Source organism: Papaver somniferum, chromosome 6 (assembly GCF_003573695.1).
Source record: "Papaver somniferum cultivar HN1 chromosome 6, ASM357369v1, whole genome shotgun sequence".
NCBI classification, from domain to species: domain Eukaryota; kingdom Viridiplantae; phylum Streptophyta; class Magnoliopsida; order Ranunculales; family Papaveraceae; genus Papaver; species Papaver somniferum.
The window spans coordinates 84,470,900-84,491,649 of record NC_039363.1 but is presented as its reverse complement, the minus strand read 5'-3'; the positions used below and the strand labels follow the sequence as shown (position 1 = coordinate 84,491,649).

Genomic DNA, 20,750 nt, shown 5'->3' with positions numbered 1-20,750 from the left:
TTCAGAATATAGCCAAGCCCCATCAAAACACGAGCAGCACACTTCCAACTCATCAAAACCCCGTGAAATATTTTCCATGCACGCGTCTGCTCTGATTTCATCTGATGGATTTTCCAGCCAAATTTGATCGCATCCAACACCCATATCCTTCCTGTCTAGCCCAGCAGAAGATACCCAATGAGTTTCAGCCATTGAATCGGCCTGAAACTCCTTCAAAAATCGATTGGCAAATATGCCAGTAAATAACCAAATTTTCCCGCCAATTTTGGAATTTGAATTTGGAAAGAAAACTGGCCTCCCCCTAATCCAGTTTTGGTGTCCCTTTAGCAATTGGGGCTGAAATAGTAATTTTTATTGGTTCCTCCGGGACATTTCTGTGACGTTTCCGGTGCATTTCTGGGGTTCCTTTAATACTTTATCTTGGGGGTGTAAAACACCACTTTTTGAGCCCATTTCGCCGCAAGGGCTTATTTCTCTAAAATTTCCTACAAGAACACAAAATAACACAATAAGTACTTAATCGAGTCTAACAATACAGAATATTGAGAACAAAATAGACACATAAATGTGTCTATCAGAGGGTCCTTACAGTTTTCTATTGTATTGAGTACTATATTCTCGAAGATTTGCTCGAGATTTAATCTCCGATAGGCAAGATAAAAAGTAGTCACAAACATATACGTCTCATCTTTTTTGATTCCACAACATCTTGTTTCACTACCATACGATTAATATTATTGTAAGGTGATTGATATTACTAGGCTGTTCTTCGGGAGTATAAGTCTGGTGTATCAATTGGTTCATGTTCACCTTGATTTATCAAAAGACGAAACAAAACTTCAAGGTTTTTCTGTGGGAGACTGATTTATCTATTCAATAGAGTTTTCTGTGTGAGACAGATTGGTTTATCAAGTCATCGACTTTGGGTCGTAGCAACTCTTAGTTGTGAGTGATATTAGCTAAGAAAATCAAGTGCGCAGAGGCGTAAGGAACGCGACTGTACCTTGATCAGTGTGAGATTGGTTAGGGCTCAACTACATTCCAGTCCGAAGTTAACTTGGAGTAGGCTATTGTCTGTAGCGTCTTAATACAGTGTAGTGTTCAAATCTGGACTAGGTTCCGAGGTTTTTTCTGCATTTGAGGTTTCCTCGTTAACAAAATTTCTGGTGTCTGTGTTATTTCTTTTCCGCGTTATATTTGTTTATATAATTGAAATCATAGGTTGTGCTTAGTTCAATCAATTAGATAATACAACCTTTGGTTGTTGATATAAATTGATTGACACTTGAACATTGGTCTTTGGCACCGTTCAAGTTTTTTCACATAATAATCAGGCTCACGGATTTCTATCTGTTTGATTTGCTGATTACATTGTGAAACAGAGATACAACTCTTTGATATATTTTCATTGGTTGAGTCTGACTGTCCAGTTGATTCTCTTGGAATTATATTGGAGTTTGTCCATACATACTGTATAAACGAAAATATGGGTGAGGTTGTTAGACCCCCGCTTTTTCACTCTTAAAATCTCAAAACAACTGCCATATTGGAAGCCTTTTCCGTTGTTGTGGCGCCACTGCGTCCGACACCTTTGTTCAATGTCCATCATGGTTTCACCACTCCACATGTTTCGACCTACTTGCATTACTAAAGCAACATACAAAATAATTTCCTTATTGATCACATTGAAGTGATGGCACAACGAGTTCGTATCGCAATTGTAGAGGTCTATTGTTTCTTTTTGAAATTTGACAAAAATATTTTCCCAAAATGTCATGCTTTGCAGTGCAACACCAACTATAAGACGTTGACTAAAAAACATAATTCCTGCAAATACATTCATCTTTTGCGGTACTAAATTTGGACTCCACCATATACTTATTTGATTTTGCACATTGGCTCGGTTAACAACTCTTTGATTTTCGGCAATATGTTGGTTTTCTATGAACTCAGCCATGTTCATGTTTTCAACCATGCTCTTTGAAAATTGGAAAAGTGATGAAAAGCATGGAAGATATGTGAGTTTCAGAAATTGTAGAGAGATTTAGAAATTCTTACGTAAGTTGATGAATTTGAAGTTGTTAGAGCATTTCTCGGTCGAACTCAAAAGTGTTGCTATATCAAGCTTGTTGTCAAATTTAGTTGTCAAAACTATATCTTGACTTCTAGTCTACAATTAGTTAAGTGTCGGTCTAGGATAGAGGAAGTTGAGAAACAAACCAGTTATCATTTGCGTTATACCGTTTGAAGGCGAAGATCAACCGAAGCTTTTGGAGAACTTCATCAACAAAATGTGAGTGAAGACTGAACCAACTATTTCTCAGGTTATATTCACCTTCCTATCCATGAGACGATTGTTGCATAACTAATTAAACTAGCATGCATAGACAAGAATTTCGAGTCGAGAACTAATTATTTAGTTTACGAATTTCTTGAAATATAATGACTAAGCTTAATGAACATTTGTTCATACTTGATCAAATTTCAGTGGAGAACAATTTATTGTTCGTAACCAAATCATGATTCAAGTTTATCATTCGGAAATATCCTAGAACAGTGATATGTGTTATTGACGTTATTCAGGAAGGTTTTCGAATTGATTTAGAGAAATATAGAACAACTATATTCGGAATATAAGACAGTTATCAGTCTTACAAACTGACAAAACTGTAATATGTCTGAAGCCATATTTCATGTACTTGTACACGTAGAGGAGTAGCTATATATCGACTTTCAGATTTGTTTGATTTACATATTCGTATGTACATCATGGGAAAATCTGTTTGTTTCGTGATCCGGATAGGTATGCATATTCGTATGCAAACCATTTTGGAACTGTGGTAAAGGAACCGGGTTAAAATAATCAAATCGATATGAGAACCAATACAGTTCTATGTTCTAAAACCAGTTAGTATCCAAACCGGTACGTGAACTCAAAAAGTCATGTGAACTCCGGAACCGGGAAAAGTCGTAAGTTTGCAAACCGGTACGTGAACTGAAAAAGTTCTGTCAACTCCGTAACTTTGAGTTACACCTAAATTTGAAAATCGGTACGTGAATTATAAAAGTTCTGTCAACTCCGGAACTCGGTTATTGCTTATAAGTTTGCAAATCGGTCCGCGTACTGTAACTCCCTCACGAACGGTTCAAGTAATTGTACCTTGTAAATTTACCAACTATGTCGATTACGATTCAATTGTAATTAAATTATTTCTACGAAGTGATTGCATTTGATAAATTCTCTAATTAACACTAGACTCATTTGATCACATGATTGTGACTCAAGATTAATGTCTTAGTGAACATGAAAATGAGTGTTAAGCTTTTAAAGTTCAAATCGTCTAGTTTCAGCTAACCATGTTGAACATAGTCTTTATACACGTTTAGGTTACGGTTTACCTAACCAGAGTGTATGTCTTGTATATGTGATTAAGATTCAAAGATTTCATCTAACGGTGAATATTGTTTACATGGTTCCAAAGTTATCTTAGCTTAAACCTAAAGCAACTAGGCTTTGAAGTTCATATAAGGGGAACTCTTGGCAACTAGGATCTTTGAATCCTGACACTAGTTTTTGGTGTGTCCTAGTTGTATTTAGAGTCGTCCTCTCCAGAAACCCTTTTAGGGTTTAGCGACTATCAAAGACTTCATTAGGATTCGTGAAGCCAGGTCCAGTTATCTGTTATCTTGATAACTTGTGTATCCTGATCTTGTTCGATTGTTGATTTATCACTTGAACAAGATAAATAGAAATCACAAAGTTCTCTTCGTCTCAAACTTTGTGATTCCACAAGTTTTATACTTGTGAGGTGAATAATAATCTTTGTAGCACTTCGGGTTGCATAAGTCCGGATTTTGAGGATAGCCAGACTTTTGTCAAGTTGCTATCAATTTCCATCACCTGGATCTTTCATTTGATCTGATTATTCGTTTATATCGTAAATCAGGAAATCAATCATAGGCTTAATCTGTAGGAAGAAGATTTGGTTTAAAGTCTTCAATCGAGTTGAAGCAACTCTTAGTTGGTATGAGCCCGTCTAAGGGAATCAATTGCGCAGATTCTTGTTGGGATTCAAGAGGCGTAAGGAGCGCGACTGTACCTGAATCAGTGGGAGACTGAGTTCGGGCTCAACTATATTCCATACCGAAGTTAATTGGTAGTAGGCTAGTGTCTGTAGCGGCTTAATACAATTTGGTGTTCAATCTAGACAAGGTCCCAGGGTTTTTCTGCATTTGCGGTTTCCTCGTTAACAAAATTTCTGGTGCCTGTGTTATTTCTTTTTCCTGATTATAATTGAAATATCACAGGTTCTGCATTGATCAATCACAGTACATAGGTCCGACCTTGTTTGTTGGATAAGACTTGATTGATCCTTGGATATTGGTCTTTGGTACCGTCCAAGAACCCTCTTCGTAGTTAGTTTCACGAATTCAGCTCTATAAACGTTCCAACAACAAGAGAGAGAGATTTAACTCTAGACACTTTCCTTTATTGAGTTTTAACTCTCGGAGTTGTGTTGGGTTAGTCCATACAAATTGCCTGCGAAAAAGTTGGTGGCGTATTTTGGTACCCCCAATGTTTTCAGAAGTTGATTATTATTTATAGGGATGGGAACTCCTGGCCGTTGGATGAAAAATAACTGAGGGATGTTCAAAGCAGGGAACGATGGAAAGACTAATACTGGCGTTTTTCTGACCCTCGAGCGATGAGATGACTACCGAGCGATGGACATTCTATCGCGCTGGAAAGTCTGTTGTGTATGCCTAAGTGGTATATTTGACACTTTGGCACATATGTTTGTCATACCCATAATGGGTGCAAAAGTGGCAAATCATGGTGTTTGACATGTGTATAGGAATAGGCCTAAGCAACCTACAATTTAGGAAAATTTGTAGTGGCGTGGAACTCTTCACCCTGTTCATTGGTGATGATGATTTCAAACCATTCTGGTTTATTAGCATCTATTGCCTAAATCCGGCCGAAGTGTAGCAAAGTACTTTATGCGTGCCATTTAAAGAGTCGTAAAGAATAAAAGGTGACGGAAAAGAACGATCGAGTATATATTGTAGATGAAGACCTTGCGTCTGGGTCTGGGTCAATCTCTGACTCGCACCGAGTCGGTAGTCAAACCGTTTGTTTTCTATTTTGACTCGACCTCTGACTCGACCTCTGACTCAGACATAACCCCTGACTTAGACCCGTTTGAGTCAGATAATAAAATACCCCTGATTCATGGGACCAAACCACTGACACACAAAAAATTTTGAGTCAGATGACAAACATATCGAGTCAGATCCAGATGAGTCAGGTGATTTCACTCGGATCCAGACGACTCATATGAATCAGGAGTAAACAAACATGGTGGTAGTCTTTTCTTTCCCAGGTTAAACGTGGTGCTGCATGCCTTCAATTGAATAAGCTCTCAACTTCTATACAATCTTTTACTTACTAGTCAGTTCTCTATTTTTTCTGGCATGCCTTGATAGAGTTGCAGCTGTCAAGATAGTACAATCAATAGAAGCAACATGACCAAAATGGCAAAATATGATGAATATGGTAATCAAATATTATATCAATAATTGATTTGAGTAGAACTCATCTGTTCAAAATGTTTGTCTAGCTACAAGTATTGGTATCATAATGTGTAGACTGGACTCAGAAATATAAAGATACAACAGATCATGACAGCAAAATTAGAAAAAAGTTTCTTACTTCGATATCGAAAACACAAAAACTTTCACTCGAAGTATCAAAACTAACTTCAGAACGAAGACAATGTTCAACGCTCAATAAAAAAGGAAGACCGATATTATTTTATCTGAATCTTTCCTCTCAGGGAATAATAATAATCTTTCATCCAGAAGGTTTTGCTACTGAAATTCAGTGGCCACGCCTGATAAGAGTTGAAAAGAGAAAAACAATTAGCAAGATTCTTCTAGATTGATGTCATTCATATTCTCAAAAGAGAAACTAAAACCTACAGAATGGATGAGCAAACCTCTTATTTATAGGTTATCACTTCCTGATCATCATTATCTGTCCCGAAATACCGGTCTCCGAACTCACCCATCCCCGGGATGACACGGTATTCCTCATTCAAACCAGTCTCAATCTCCGAAGTCACTATCTTAATCCTAGGAAATTTCTTGCAAACTACATGCACTCCTTGAGGTGCCTAGAATGAGAAACAGTAACTAATTTTAGAATGATAAAAAGTAACTAATTTTAGAATGGCGAAGAAAGATTTATAAACAATTAAGGTGGTACACATTAACTTACAGATATAAGATTAAGAAATATGATGTTGGGCTCTGGAACACCCTTCCGTATAAGTAATGAAATAGCTTCAACTGCCGAATTTCCCGTGCCAAGAATAGGATCCAAAAGGAGTACATGCCTATCTGATATATCATTTGGCAGTTTCTCGTAGATAAGCTGCTGCGGGACAAAGTAAATCAGAACACGAGTGTTACAATAGAGAGGAAGAACCAAAATGAAAAAACTCAGCAGCTCGATGCAAACCTGCTGACCATTGTCTCCTTCCCTGTGAATAAGAATCTTTCCAATCTTGATGCCTTTACAACATGCACGTAGAGCATTTTCCATACTTTCACCACTGGTGCAGCAAGAAATAACAAGTTTAAATGAAATTAATACAACAAAACACAAAAAAAGCAGGATACTGGAAGAATAAATGGACAATGAAACCACCTTCTAATTACGGAGACACCGCATAGCCTTTTACAGAAATCCACACCAGTATATACAGATCCTGCATCGCGCAAAAAGAGTTAAGTGATTATCTATTCAGTAGTTGGATAAATTTGTTTCGAAAGATGCTACAAAAGCAGCATGAGTTGATATGAAAAAAAAGCTTCAAACAAACAACACAGTTCCATGCCCATTGCTATGAAAAGATTGGCCACTGTCAAACAGCGTGACTGTACAATTTCTACTACCAAACCTTGGAGTATCAGCTATTCCGGGGTTTATCAGGAGAAACAACAAATGAGGATTTTCATTGAAGCATAACGAGTTACATCCGCCCTTAAATTCATCGACATAGCGAGATATATTAGGAAGATTAACATAAGAGAAGCCTTAGTTTTTGCTTACCAGTAGGAGTTGTCACCTGCTTCTCGGTGAATGGAAGATGACCCAGGCCATGTTCAACAACCTGTTTTTATGCAAGTTTCTTAATCAATATATACACTGATGCAAAAAGAATTCATTCTACACTAGAAAATAATGACATCAAACAATCAAATGACAGAACATAGATACCAGACGGATCAAACGGTCAGCATAAAAAACAAAGTCATGCTTTGTTATATTAGCATCACGTATCAATGTGTGCATTCCTCGTATCTGAAAAAATGGTAACTGCAATTATTGCAAGCTCAAGCAGCAGAAAAGATCAAATATGTACTCTGAAATGAGAAAACAAAAGATGGCCAATGAAGCCAGAATGGGATTCTAGTTAAGAAAAGTAACCCCGGTACTAAATATAAGATAACCAAACCAATAAAAAGTAGGTGAACCTGAAAAGTTGATTGGATGACGTAAAGATTTGGGTATATTTTACATAGATCGTGTTGACCGAGTTTTGTACGAATATGTTGAACAATCAGATCAATTGCAACATGATTATCTCCTCCACGGGGAATGATAATATCTGCATATTTCTTTGTTGGAAGTATAAAGTCATCAAAAGCAGGCTTCACGAATTTTGAGTACTGCATCACAGATGATAAATAAATGAGTATTGACCTTTTGATAGATAAGAACTACTTCAGACATATGACAATGGAATATAGAGAGCCAAGTCAATGGGAAAAACTACAGAACATAGATGAGAAGCGTTAACTAGGCCGGCATGAGCTAGACACTAGAAAAATTAAGTACACAAGAACTTGGAATGGGATACATAAGGCTAACAGAAAAAAAGGAGATTTATAATCACCTGATCAAGTACTTGTCCAATATCTCTACCTTTTTCTACTGTATCCCGTCTTATCCGCCTTGCCAACCGTACATCAGCATCTGCACTGAAAATATGTATCATGAAAACCATAAGAGTAACAACCTATCAAGAAAGATGGAGAAGTAACTCATAGCAAGAACCTAACTTCTGAAGACCATAGGAATCATGCTGCCATGCATAGTGCTGAGATAGATAATGAGAAATGCATAGTTACATAAGATACAAAAGGGAAAGAAGAAAATGTACCTGTATCGACAAAGATCTTCATGTTCATCATTTCTCGGACACGAGAATCATGGAAAATTAGTATCCCTTCCAACAGTATCACATCTGAAGGATTGACCTGAGAAGCATATTATAAATCCGTTATAGCTTGTGGTAAACGATACTGAAAAATGATCAGAAACCAAAGTTTGACTCCATATACTAGTATATATTACTTCTCAAGAAGTGACCAAATTCAACACAGTGAAGACATCATCTGTACTGAAATTCCAGTACAATTATCAATTCCAAGAGCAGGTAATTTGAGACAATTGAGTAAAAACAATACTTGCTAAAATATATAAAGAAAGCAGGTAATTTTAGACATAAAATATAGATGGAGAATTCAAGATAAAAATGGTATGCATGCTAAGTAGGGAATTTGGCTGTATAAAATACCGGCATAAACATTTCGTTTTTTGTATATGATACTGATCAGCGTATTGCACAAATGGTGATATTGTGATATATAGAAACATTTACTCTGACACCAGATATGATCAAAACCTACCCTTCTAGACTGCAATGTTTTGTTTTTGTAGCTCTTGAAGTCATACTTGGGTATATCAACTGCCTTCCCATCCTTCAGGTTTTCCATAGTCGAAATTAGTTTTTCAGTATCGAAAGCATCTGCCAGTAAGAATTACAAACTAGTATCAAAGGGATCCCATCTTAATGAAATCAACGGAAGAAAATACATATAAGCTGATTATAAGAAGGCTGAGTTGGACGTTGTAGCAAACTAAAATCTGCACCAACTGAAAACGTTATTCACATAACGCCTACCCTATTAACAGAAAGCAGGGTCATTACCGGGATGGTCAAAGTTGTAGTCCTGAACTCGCTTTAGTTCCTCTTCACTCAGATTATGATAAAAAGAATCCTGCAAATTTCAAGCATAATCTTAGGATGTAAAAGAAAGTGCTCTCCGAAGTACCAATTTAGCATTTCATTATAGAATGCAACCAGAGACCTATATTATAATCACGACACAGCAGTCAAACAATTATGTGCACGAAAGTTTCCAGGGAACAAATCTCATATTGAAGGACCAAATATGGGGGAAGCTAGAGCGGGATGCCTCTTTTTTCTCTCGAATAATGACACTTACAGCATAGACAAGTATCCCATAACATGTGCTAACGATTCCTTCAATTTTAGCAGTTTAATACCGCGGTCAGTTTGCAGTCATATATACCAATATGAAAGAAAATTATAGTGCCTTCCAATACTATCAATGTATTACTGCTCCATGTCTGTAGTTTAGAAGTCCAAATGGTTAAAACGGGCACACGATTAATAATTATAAAGACATGGGAAAATGGCCCAGAATTAAATGCACTCAACTCATTAAAGAAAATCCATTTATAAAGAGGTAGTGCAACATGAAGCTGGTGGAAGACATTAGCCTTCTCACACAGTGAGCGGAGATACAATATAAAAACACTTGATATATATGTGGTTATCTTATTCCGGTGTGATAGTTTAACTACTTAAATTGCAAACAAACCTGGTTGACAAGGACCACACGCTGATCATGAAGCTGCTCAATAATCAAATCACAGACAGTGGTCTTTCCAGATGCTGCACCACCAGCAACTCCTGCTCAATGAAAACTAGCAAACATCAGGGTTTGGAAAATACAATAAGGAAGTATAAAAGGGTTTCCCCAATCAATCCAAATATAATATTTGTGTCCAATTGCCACTCGTTTCGACTAGAGACCTCCAAGCAATCTGACAGCAGGAACTTCTTGCATGACTAGAACGCTAATGATGCTTACTTCACATTGGTAATTCAAGTATTCTCTTCATGGGGCCTTAAGATTACCAAGCTTGGCCACAGGGCAGAATATTTCGGAATTTAACATAACTTGGCCACAACATCATGATTCTAGGGTGACTTTTATAAGAGAATATGTTTCAGGTTGTATTGCTCCAGACTTCACCATTGACTGACCGACCAAAACACATAGTCCAAGCAGGATTCAAACCTAGTACTGAAAGAACTTCTTGTTTTCTATTGTTTCAGTTTTTCTTTTCTTTTATTTCTTCTTTAAGTTCTTTTGGTGAGAACAAACAATACATCTCCTCCTAAATGTATGAGTGTACTATTAAAGAACGATAATATATACACAAACCAAAAGATTACCTATTACAAATGGCTGCCTTTGCACACATTCAGTTGTTGAAGTTGTAGGTTGCTCCACCTCTGAATTATGCGAACCATTCAAATGGAATCCTGAAAAATGTACTCCTGATGATGCCTCTATCAAGCGTACAACATCTTTAGAAGCCATGTACACCTCGACCTACACCTAGTACGAAGGATTCATAACAATGTGTTATTCAATTGAAAAGGAAAAAAAACACAGTGGATAGTATCTGTAATCTCAAAAATTCACTCGTACTACATTCAATTAAAATAAAAAATATTGCGCCTAATAGATTCAATCCTCTGTTCTAATAAGAAATCAAAACTTACTAGAGAGAAAAAGATCAAAAGATGCAACATGAAAACGATTTTAACAAGGGGATAATTTCAAATCTAAATCAGAAATATTAGTGCTTGGTAATCACTATTAATGTACGAAGATCAAATATGAAAATCGTTCAACATTACCTCAGGAATCAAATAATAGAATAGGTGTGAAGCAGATTGTTGGGAAAATAAAAGATCTTTGAAGCTTTATTAGTTTCCTGCCCAGAGAGAAATATCGGGATTTGGGAGAGGGAGATGATTTTCGGAAAAGAGAGAGTTACAGTAAAACGGACATCCTGGTTTTATATCCGGATCCGCTGCAATAAAAATAGAAAGTTCGCATTAAGTAAATTTTAGATTACTAAATTACCCCTTTTTGCTGTTTGATTGGATTGGATAATATTATGTGGACAGTCGACCTGATTTTTTTAGTAGTATTTCTTAACCAATCTTTTAGTCGTGTTTTGGATTCGGGATTGACTCTTGGCAAATATCTTTCCGTTCTGGTGTTTTCTTAACCAATCTTTTAGTCATGTTTTTAGTCGTGTTTTTCTTAACCAATCTTTTAGTCGTGTTTTTAGTAGTCACCCACACTTTTTTTTTTATATTGACACCCTTCTGGTGTTCGTAATCAAATCGAATTGTAAATGGTGGGATCAAGAGATCCATCCGGTGATAACCCCGCTAGTAGTGGTATTCTCCTGTTGAAATTGCAGAAGAAAACTAGGACAACAAATTTTCTATATGCACTTGAACACGCATCTTGATTTCATTTGTGATCTTGACGTTATTTGTTAATATTCCTAATCCTATTGGTAGTGAGATGAGGGGTCTGTGTCCATTGAAACTTTTTCCTTCGTTCGTACGCATGATTGAGGTGGAAAAGATTAGAGGCGTTGGGATCAAGAATACACGTAAGCACCAAATCAGCGTGGGACCTACCTTTTGCTGATGTACACCGTGTGCACACGTTTCCGTGATCTCTGGTCTGGTTCTCCATAATTTCGTGGAAACCGAGGGCTTTGTTGGTTTTAGCATTGGAAAAGACTGTTTGATGTTCGGAGCTGTGGCTTAGTTACACTTGTGTTTGTTTACTTCTGACCCATCTGAGTCGTCTGGATCTAAGTCATCTGGATCTGAGTGAAATCACCCGACTCATCTGGATCTGACTCAATTTGTTTTGAGTCAGATCTGACTCATCTGACTCAAAAAACGTGAGTCAGTGGTTTGGTCCCGTGAGTCAGGGGTATTTTGTTACCTGACTCAAATGGGTCCGAGTCAGGGGTTATGTCTGAGTCATAGGTCGAGTCAGATCTGACTCAAAATGCAAAACAAACGATCTGACTGATGAGTCGGCCCGAGTCAGAGATTGACTCAGATCCAGACGCCGAGTCAGCTGCAAACAAACAAGATGTTAGTCTGGCCGAGACTGATTGGGCGCATAAACTCTTGTCAGTCTTCACCAACAATTTAGACCCCCCACGCAAAATTTAGGACCAATGTTTTGGTTTCTTTTTTTCCCAAAATATAAAGTGAATTTGTACGCCATCTTCTTCTTTCTTTATATTCGTCTGCAGACTGCAGTAGACGGGTAGTTTCTGTTTGTGTATCTTTTTACTCTCATGGGCTCATACGTAATTTGAGTTTCCTTTGTAGTACCAGGTCACCACCCTACACGTGGCAACCAAGATGGACGCGTGGAAGCCATATGTCTAAGGTGCATCAGGATAGGGTGTACATGCGTAATGTGTTACACCATAACATCCCAAATTCTACTTTATTATATCTCGAGTCAAATTCAAAACGAACGATTTAGATATAGTACAACTGACATTGACAAGCCGGGACATGGTATTACATTGTATTCTTATCCTTTCCCTATTACTCAAGGTCATTCGATTTAACCTTGTAATCATTTTAATAATCTTATAGTGAAAAACCTCTTAATACCCTGTGGATGTAGTCATTCATGCCGAACCACGTACATCATTCTGTCATTTTATATTCTTGCACTTACATTGTGTTTTCTATATTATTGTCGGCATATATCTTTACTTTATCTATTAAACACTTGCATTATTGTGTTTATTCAACGCAAATCATTTTATTTACCACCATGCACCGATCGTATTGACTTGCATCATTGTGACACATAGATCAGTCATGTGATTCATGTGTTCACAGTTGACACTAGAAACATGGACTTTTGTCCCGGTAAAAAAGTTAACTTTCATGTTTTCCTTGTTTTTCGTCCTTCCTTCTCATGTTTTTCTGTTTTCATCTAGTACGATTACTCATTCAACGGATCTAAAGACGTTCTTACTCTTTAGATAAGCATCGTTTACAGATCACATGGATCTATGATATTTTCTTTCCATAAAAAAGAAACACATTTCAAAAAGCATGATTCAATATCAGACTCATGCTTTAGAAATAGTGGACATAAAAACTTCATAAAACAGTCTCTCATATCCTTCACATGATACTTTAAGTGGGATTTATATGCACAAACCAGCTCAAATCCTCTTGGGTATTTCGCTCATAAGAAGATATCCTAGGAAGGATGAACGAGTACAAATATAAGCGTGTCAGTTTTAGACACATATTTACGTATTTTCATGCTTTTCCCGATGAAAACCATTTAGGTCTGGAATTTTGCCCAGCGAGACGACGTTTTATTTTCTCGGTCTGATCATATTTGTCTTATTTTTACTGCATCTAACGATCTCTGCTGTTGTGATTTATTTCTTCCCTCTTTTCTCCCACTCGGAGGACATGAAAAAGATAAACGAAACGACCAAAGCGAAAGCTACACCTAAAGAGACACCAAGAACGTCACATGTAATGACGCGAAGTAGACAAGAACGTCTGAAAGCAGCAAGCAAAGAGTACGACGTAGTAGAAAGCAGTACACCGAGAGACGCATCAGCAATAACAACGGCAACGATTAAAGCAGCGACAGCAGATGCAAACATAACCAAAATAGCAGCATTATCAACCTCAACTGAAAACCAGGAGAGCGTCGCGGAATCCGTCGTACAACAACCCATCTACGGAACACCTATTACCAACTAGCAAAATCAGCCGCTGGTATCTAGACATCTACCAAGAACAGGAGTTTTGAGGGAGATCAACCCACAAAACGTACTTCTAAACCCGCCGATGTCGGTAATCCAAACCGTGGAGAAGGGAATCGCAGTGGTAAACGGAAACCATGCACCAAGAGGGACACAAAATCAAGGCTCAATCCATCTGTACAACTGGCGGCAGAACACAAAGATATGAGAAAGAATCAAAAAGAATATGCCGATGCAATGGCCCTCATAGCATTCGAGAACCAACACTTCAAAGAGAAATTAACACTCAACGTTGAAGTTGTCCATCTCCAGGTAATTTAAGATAAAGCAAACTCTCTTAGAGCAGAATCTTGAACGAAGAATGGTCGTCGCAAACTAGTTTCTAGTGAATAATGATCGTCATTCATACCATTGCACCATATAGTGAGATCCGGGTTATGTATCAGGTAGCTTGGATTATTACAACATCGAACCATGGGACGAGCATTACGAAGCGATGGAAACTCTTCGTACGTAATAAAATGATATAAGAAATCAAGTTATTAAAGTCCAGGTAAGGGGGTGGTAGGCTCGAAGAAGTGATGAAAAAATTTGTCATCATATTGTTGACCGCACACATGGCAAGAGTAGTTATACCTCTAAAGTGTCCAATTACACCTTTTGATTGTTACGACTGATCTAGCAACCCTGCTGCACACCTTCCGTATTATAACCGAACTATGTCCAGGTGGGAAAGAGACAATGTTGTCTTGTGCGGGTATTTCCCATCCAACCTCAAGGGTTCATCCTTATATGGTTCGACAACCTCCCCCACCTCACCCCCCACCCATTGATTCTTACGCGCAACTTACTCATGTTTTTCTGGAAACATATATGTATAACAAGATTATAAGTGCGGGAATATACAAGCTATTTTTATTATCGGGCCAAGAGAAACGATGACAAAGTACATTGATAGGTGGCACAAAATATGCCAAGCCATGCAGAATGTTAGTTCAGTGGTAAGTATCTATTTTTACAAATGGGGATTAGACAGGATGAGCTCGTTGTTTGATGAGATCCACAAAAATAATCCCACGACCGAAAGGGATATTTGTGTGAGCATAGAGAGGCATGCAAGGTTGGAAAAATTCTAACGTGAGAACCAAGGGCTCAAACAAAAAGGTATAAAACACATCGTACTAATTCAGTTGAACCAGCCAGCGGATCAGTCAAAAGAGCAAATCACGAGGCTGATTATTACAACAACGGAAGCCTCGAAGACGCGATGACTACCAAAGAATTGATTAAAAGTTCGATGATCAAGTCTACACGAAGTTGAACACCAGTTACGTACGAATTCTCCGTGTAATCAAAGGAAGGAAAGACTTCGAATGGCCATGGTCAAAGCGCAGACGACCCTCGATGAAATGACGAGGGTACCAAGTATACCACAATATTTTCGATATCTACTTATAAGTCTGATACCTTGTATGATCTAATATGGACAGAGACTGTCAAGAAGTTAGCAAACCGCAACGTATACACTTGGTATATAGTTTTAGTTTGAAATCGAACACAACTATGGGGATCAACCCAAGTGTTAGACTAACGTACAATGTATTTACTTTTAATTATAACTAAAACAATAATTATAATTGTGGAAAGTAAAAGTAAAGATACAACAAGATTTTGTTAACGAGGAAACCGCAAATGCAGAAAAATCCTGGGACCTAGTCCAACTTTTAATACTCTTAGAATTAAACCGCTATACAAAAAACACTACCAACTTCGTATAGGTGAGACCGAGTAAACTACCCCTAGCTACCTAGTTTCCTTGGTATCCCTGCGCCTACAACCAATCTGGCCAACGCACATGAATCCTAAGATCGAGTTCACTATCTTAAGTTGCTTCAGCTACTGTGAAGACTTCAAGCACTTATCTCCTTTTGATCGTCTTCTGAACAGTAAAGGACTAATCTGTTTGGTAACCACTCTTCTTATCTCAATAAGTTAGTCAAATATTCTAGTTGAGTTCACAAAGGCTCTTCCGTTTAAACTAATAAACTCCTTTGTCAGGTAAGATTTACCAAGATCTATATTAACAAGTTAATCAGATCTAGGTATACAAACAATCATATTCAGATACTGAAGAATACCACCAAATGATAGTTTGTCGATCTAATACGACTAGCAATAACAAATCTATCAAAGATAAACCAGATCTAGTCAGATCCCAGTCGATCAAATTAGTGCACGAAGCAAATCGCAAAGATACAAAACCAATAAGAAATATTCATGTCTTCAAATCTTCAATCTTCTTTTGCAACCTGCACAACCAAAATTAATACCAACTTATGATTGATCACGCACATAACTTGAGTTTGTTAACAATGTATGGTCACAAGTCAACGTCGGATCTAAAAACAGATCTGAACTACCGTTAATCTCTTGATCTAGTTTGAGTGACTTTATGTCAGAAGAGAAGGCTCTCAACAATAATAATACCAAGCGCAATCAAGAGTTAACAACTGTTAGTCAATCGAATCAATAATCGAAAACTAAAATAACAATGCAATTCTATTTTCCCACCAACGATACTTATATACACTTTTTAATCCCAAAGAAGTTTTTAAACTAGCGGATGTAAGAGATTTTGCCTAGTTAGGTTACACTCCCTCCAAGATAGTATTGTGAATAATACAATTGGTTGTCTACAATAGTGACTACAAAGATAAAATACCTGGCTCAAGTTAAGTTTGTAAGAAGAACATACTTCATGAAAAAACGGGGTCTAACAACCACACCCAACAATTTGTTTGGCAATCTGAGAGGACTTACTCCAATACACTTTCTAGGGAATCAACTAGACAGTCAGACTCAATCTAGATAAAAGTATATCAAAGAGTTTAATATCTCTAACTCTTAATTCAATCCGCAATCAGCAAATAGAAATCTGCGAGCCCGATTGAATATAAGAGGAGCTAACTTGAACGGTACCAAAGACCAATGTTCAAGTGTCAATCAATGTAAATAAAAAACCAAAGGTTGGATATTATAATTGATTGATCTTAACGCACAACCTGTGAATTTTAATTATATAACAAAATATAATGCGGAAAAAAAATAACACAGACACCAGAATTTTTTTAACAAGGAAACCGCAAATGCAAAAAAATCTCGGGACCTAGTCCAGATTGAACACCACACTGTATTATACCATCCAACTGTCCACACAGTCTCCGGTGGTCAAGTGCCTAAATTAGGCCAAGCAGTGGCACAATACTGAGCAAAGTTTATACTTGCCGCACAAGTGTTGGCCTACCCTACCAACTTGCGCATAAGTTGGCCTACCAACCAACTTAGATTTTCCTTCGAGGAAATACTCTCCAATGAGTCCATTACGCACAGTCCCTGGAGTTATATCGGAACTTTCTTTGATACCAACTGTGAAGGACCGGAAAAATTACGCCTGGGCGCGCAGGCCATAACTTCCCCGATGCGCCAAGATGATGCTACAGTCCGTACCTTAAAGTTAGGCAAATGCACGTCCATTTGCCCATGCAGGCATGCTCATGGAGCATGATGCATCTAACTTAGCTTCCTCACCGTTCCAACTTACCCTTGTTCTGCGAAGGGTTTAAAGCCTTGAAGGATACGGTCGATGCACCTCGCATGCATCAATGGCTTTCGAGTCTTGTCCAGGCATAAGACATGCTTGGACTTGCAAATATGCCATTGACGGACTAATTCTATCTCCCTTAGGCTTATGTAAGCTCTGCTAACTTGCATATCGATCTAGCTTACTTTCCGGGTCATGCCCAATGCGCCATTGGTACATGCCTAAGTCAAATGGCTTGATAGGAAGTATAAGCATTCAATGAATGGAACGCAACTTGCCTCATCAATTTTGGACACAATCATCTCTTGCATCGATCTACCGAGCCAGATGATATGAGAGACCAAAATATCGCAATCATCTCACATTTTGATGATATGAGCTACAAATGTGCTGGACCGGCAATTTTGCAACTCATTTCGGCTGCCTACGTACCCTTCCCTACACTAAAAGGATCAAGCACAGACCGTAGTGTATCCTCGAAGGGACAATAACTTAAGCCAACTCGTTTGCAAGGCTTTGAACTAGCAAAAATTGTAATGACCTGGTCCGTATAGGCCGTTCCGTCAAGATGCACAATGATTATGCATCATCAGGTCCGCAACATGGCATAGTGATCCTGAAGCATCAAATGCCCTCTTTGCAAGGCTGCACAGCTATAAATGATGCTGACGCATCATTTATACTCTTTCGGCTAAGCTATGAAGCTTACTTGGTGCATGGTCCGCATATGCACCTTCAACGAAGTACCCCTCCCTATATATGTTAACGTGCAATTTCTACAAGATGGAAAGGGGAGCATATTGGCATGCCTGCTTCACTATTCTTGAGCAATGATTGCGCAGTGCTCGCTTCTGCCGCATTGCATAATGATTGTGCAATACTGGTTCTGGCTAGCACACAATGATTGCGCGACATTCTCTCTGGAATATTGCATAATGATTGAGCAATACTCTCTCAGCCAACCCTCTCTGGATTGATGCACAATGATTGTGTAATATTGGATCTAGGCCAATAGTCCGCATAACGCGTAGTGGTTGCGCTGCAACTCCCAAGGCCATCTACCCAACTGGCCTAATGCGTCATTTGATGCTATATTTGGCCCTTATCCAAATACCAAACATAATGCGCCATTTCGGCACGATATTGGCGTTAAGCCAATCTACCTCTTACCAAGCAACAGAAGCTTTGGATGAAGCTTCTTCTCAGGCCATGGCGCACCTTTTAGCATGCGCCATGCAAAAAGTGCGGGTGTTACATCCGTTCTACCTTGACTCCCAACATAAGTAAGGATCTGTTCTACCTTGATTCCCGATATAGGTTAGGATCGGTCCAACCTTAGATGTTCAATGAAAACCGAATCATCAATCCTATTGATTTCTTTCAACTACGAAACAAGTTCATAAGTCTACTTCCTTAAACTCATGTAGTGAAACATAGTTTTTTAGGCATGAAATCAATCATAAATTCACTACACATTCTAGTAATATGTTACAAATATTATGTCGATGTCGCAATTACGAAGTTCAAAAGATAAGCATTATACTTCGTAAATCAATATACCTAAGTTGTAAAACAACTTGTATATTATTCCTTGACATTTTGATCATAATAAGATTATCAAGTCTCTAATACTTGAATTTCATGTATATAACTTTGCATGTTATGTTTTCAATCAAAACGACTTGAAAGTAACGAAGTCGAGTCTTGTATTACTAACCTCAAGTAGAAGGATGATTGTTAGAGCATAGCTCGGTTGAACCCACCAGCATTGGTATGTCAATTTTGGTTGTCAATTTTAGTGAATCAAAACTCATTAAAATAGTTTCTTGATTATTTACTAGATTCAACTTCTTATAGGTTAGCTAGAAAGTTACTAGGATATGAGACTTACAAGTATTACATGAAGACTTGAAGAATGTGAAGAAGTAAAGAGATACATAGACGACATCATCCTTCCACTTGAGGTTAGTAATGTTTGATTTTAACTGTTTCATTCCTAGCCTATTTTTCAAGTCATGCATATTGAAAACATAACTGCGAAGCTGTGAATGATTATACTCTAGTTAGACATAGTATTAAGGAATTACAATACGAAGTATAACGTCTATCTTTTGAACTTCGTATATAAGACATCAACATAATAGTATGAATTCTATTATGATTATGTATGGGTATGGGTGAAGATTTCGTCCTCGGAAACAATGTTTTACATTCGTTTAAAGGAAGTAAATTCATGAACTTGTTTTATGAATCGAAAGGGAAATCGCTAGGCTTATTGGTATTGTTATTCATTGCAAATATTTGGATTACCAATATGTGTGTTTAGTATAATCTCTCATAACTTGTTTATATATCTTGGTAAAACTATTCACAAGGCATGACTTTTGTATTAGTATGAATTTTATTAGTGAAACCGATCTTAAGTAATCACCTGAGATGGTATGATCGATATTTGTAATTGGTATGACCATTCCTAGTCATTGGGTGACCGATCCTAGAACTTGGTTGGGACTAATCACAAGATGTGTAATCGATACTTGGAGTAGATTAACAAGTTTTAGTAATTGGAGTGACCGATCCTATAACTTGTGCAACCGAATACAAGTTTATACCAGATATATGTGGTAACGGATACTAGTAACTAGTCAACCAACTTTTGATAACTAGTGTGACCGATCCTAGTACCCACATGGAGGTAGAACTGAAACTTGTTTTGGTAGAACCGTGAAACCCATTAATGGTGATTTGATAGGATAATCAATCACATAGTTCTTGGAAGTCAGATGAACCAATTATAAACTTGTTTGGGAGTGTGGAAAATCGGTTCCAATATTGTAAATATGAAAAAGGATTTACAAAGTAAAGATGTCGACATACTTTTAACATGTGTGGTAACTCTTATCTTTTATTGTCCAAAGATATTCCTTAATAGCTAAAGGAAAGAATCCCAGATCGAAAAAAATTGAGAATCTTTTAATTAAGGTTTTTAGTTTTATATGCTTTTAATTTCCAACAATTAAAAAGCATATCTTTAGAAAATAAAAATTAGTAATGTGCATTTACTAGTTGGAGATTTTTTACTGAGATTTCGGTCAATATTTGGACAGTGCATTTCCAGAAATTATGAAAAATGTTTTTGGCTTTATTGCATATCTTTGAGAATATTCGGTTTTGGAAATTACTTGGTATCCAAACTTCCATGGTCTATAAATATTGAAGTTTGCATTTCAAGCAAACTAATCCTCAGAGCCAGCAAAACTACCTAGTTGTGTTGTTCCTGGTGGAGTCATCTATTCGGAGAGGAAAATACCGTAATTAGGCGAAATCTCTTATGTCCGCTCG

At 37.5% G+C, this 20,750-nt stretch overlaps 1 protein-coding gene across 4 annotated transcripts; it reads right to left on the bottom strand.

Annotated features, from left to right (window-relative positions):
- Positions 1-5,544: 5,544 nt before the first annotated feature.
- LOC113288230 (uridine kinase-like protein 4) lies at positions 5,545-11,032 on the bottom strand. 4 transcript variants are annotated; one of them, XM_026537199.1, is made up of 15 exons: positions 10,872-11,032; positions 10,401-10,566; positions 9,760-9,851; positions 9,063-9,132; positions 8,761-8,879; positions 8,232-8,328; positions 7,965-8,044; positions 7,543-7,737; positions 7,286-7,369; positions 7,118-7,178; positions 6,713-6,773; positions 6,524-6,617; positions 6,281-6,439; positions 6,000-6,176; positions 5,545-5,894 (listed from the first exon to the last, which is right to left on the bottom strand). In XM_026537199.1, exons 2-14 carry the CDS (start codon positions 10,546-10,548, stop codon positions 6,003-6,005), a joined length of 1,434 nt encoding a protein of 477 aa, XP_026392984.1. In that variant the 5' UTR covers positions 10,549-10,566; positions 10,872-11,032; the 3' UTR covers positions 5,545-5,894; positions 6,000-6,002. The 4 variants fall into 4 exon arrangements, with proteins under 4 accessions (XP_026392984.1, XP_026392985.1, XP_026392982.1 ...); XM_026537200.1 differs by having other exon boundaries at positions 6,281-6,436; XM_026537197.1 differs by having other exon boundaries at positions 6,281-6,617.
- Between the last annotated feature and the right edge of the window lie 9,718 nt (positions 11,033-20,750).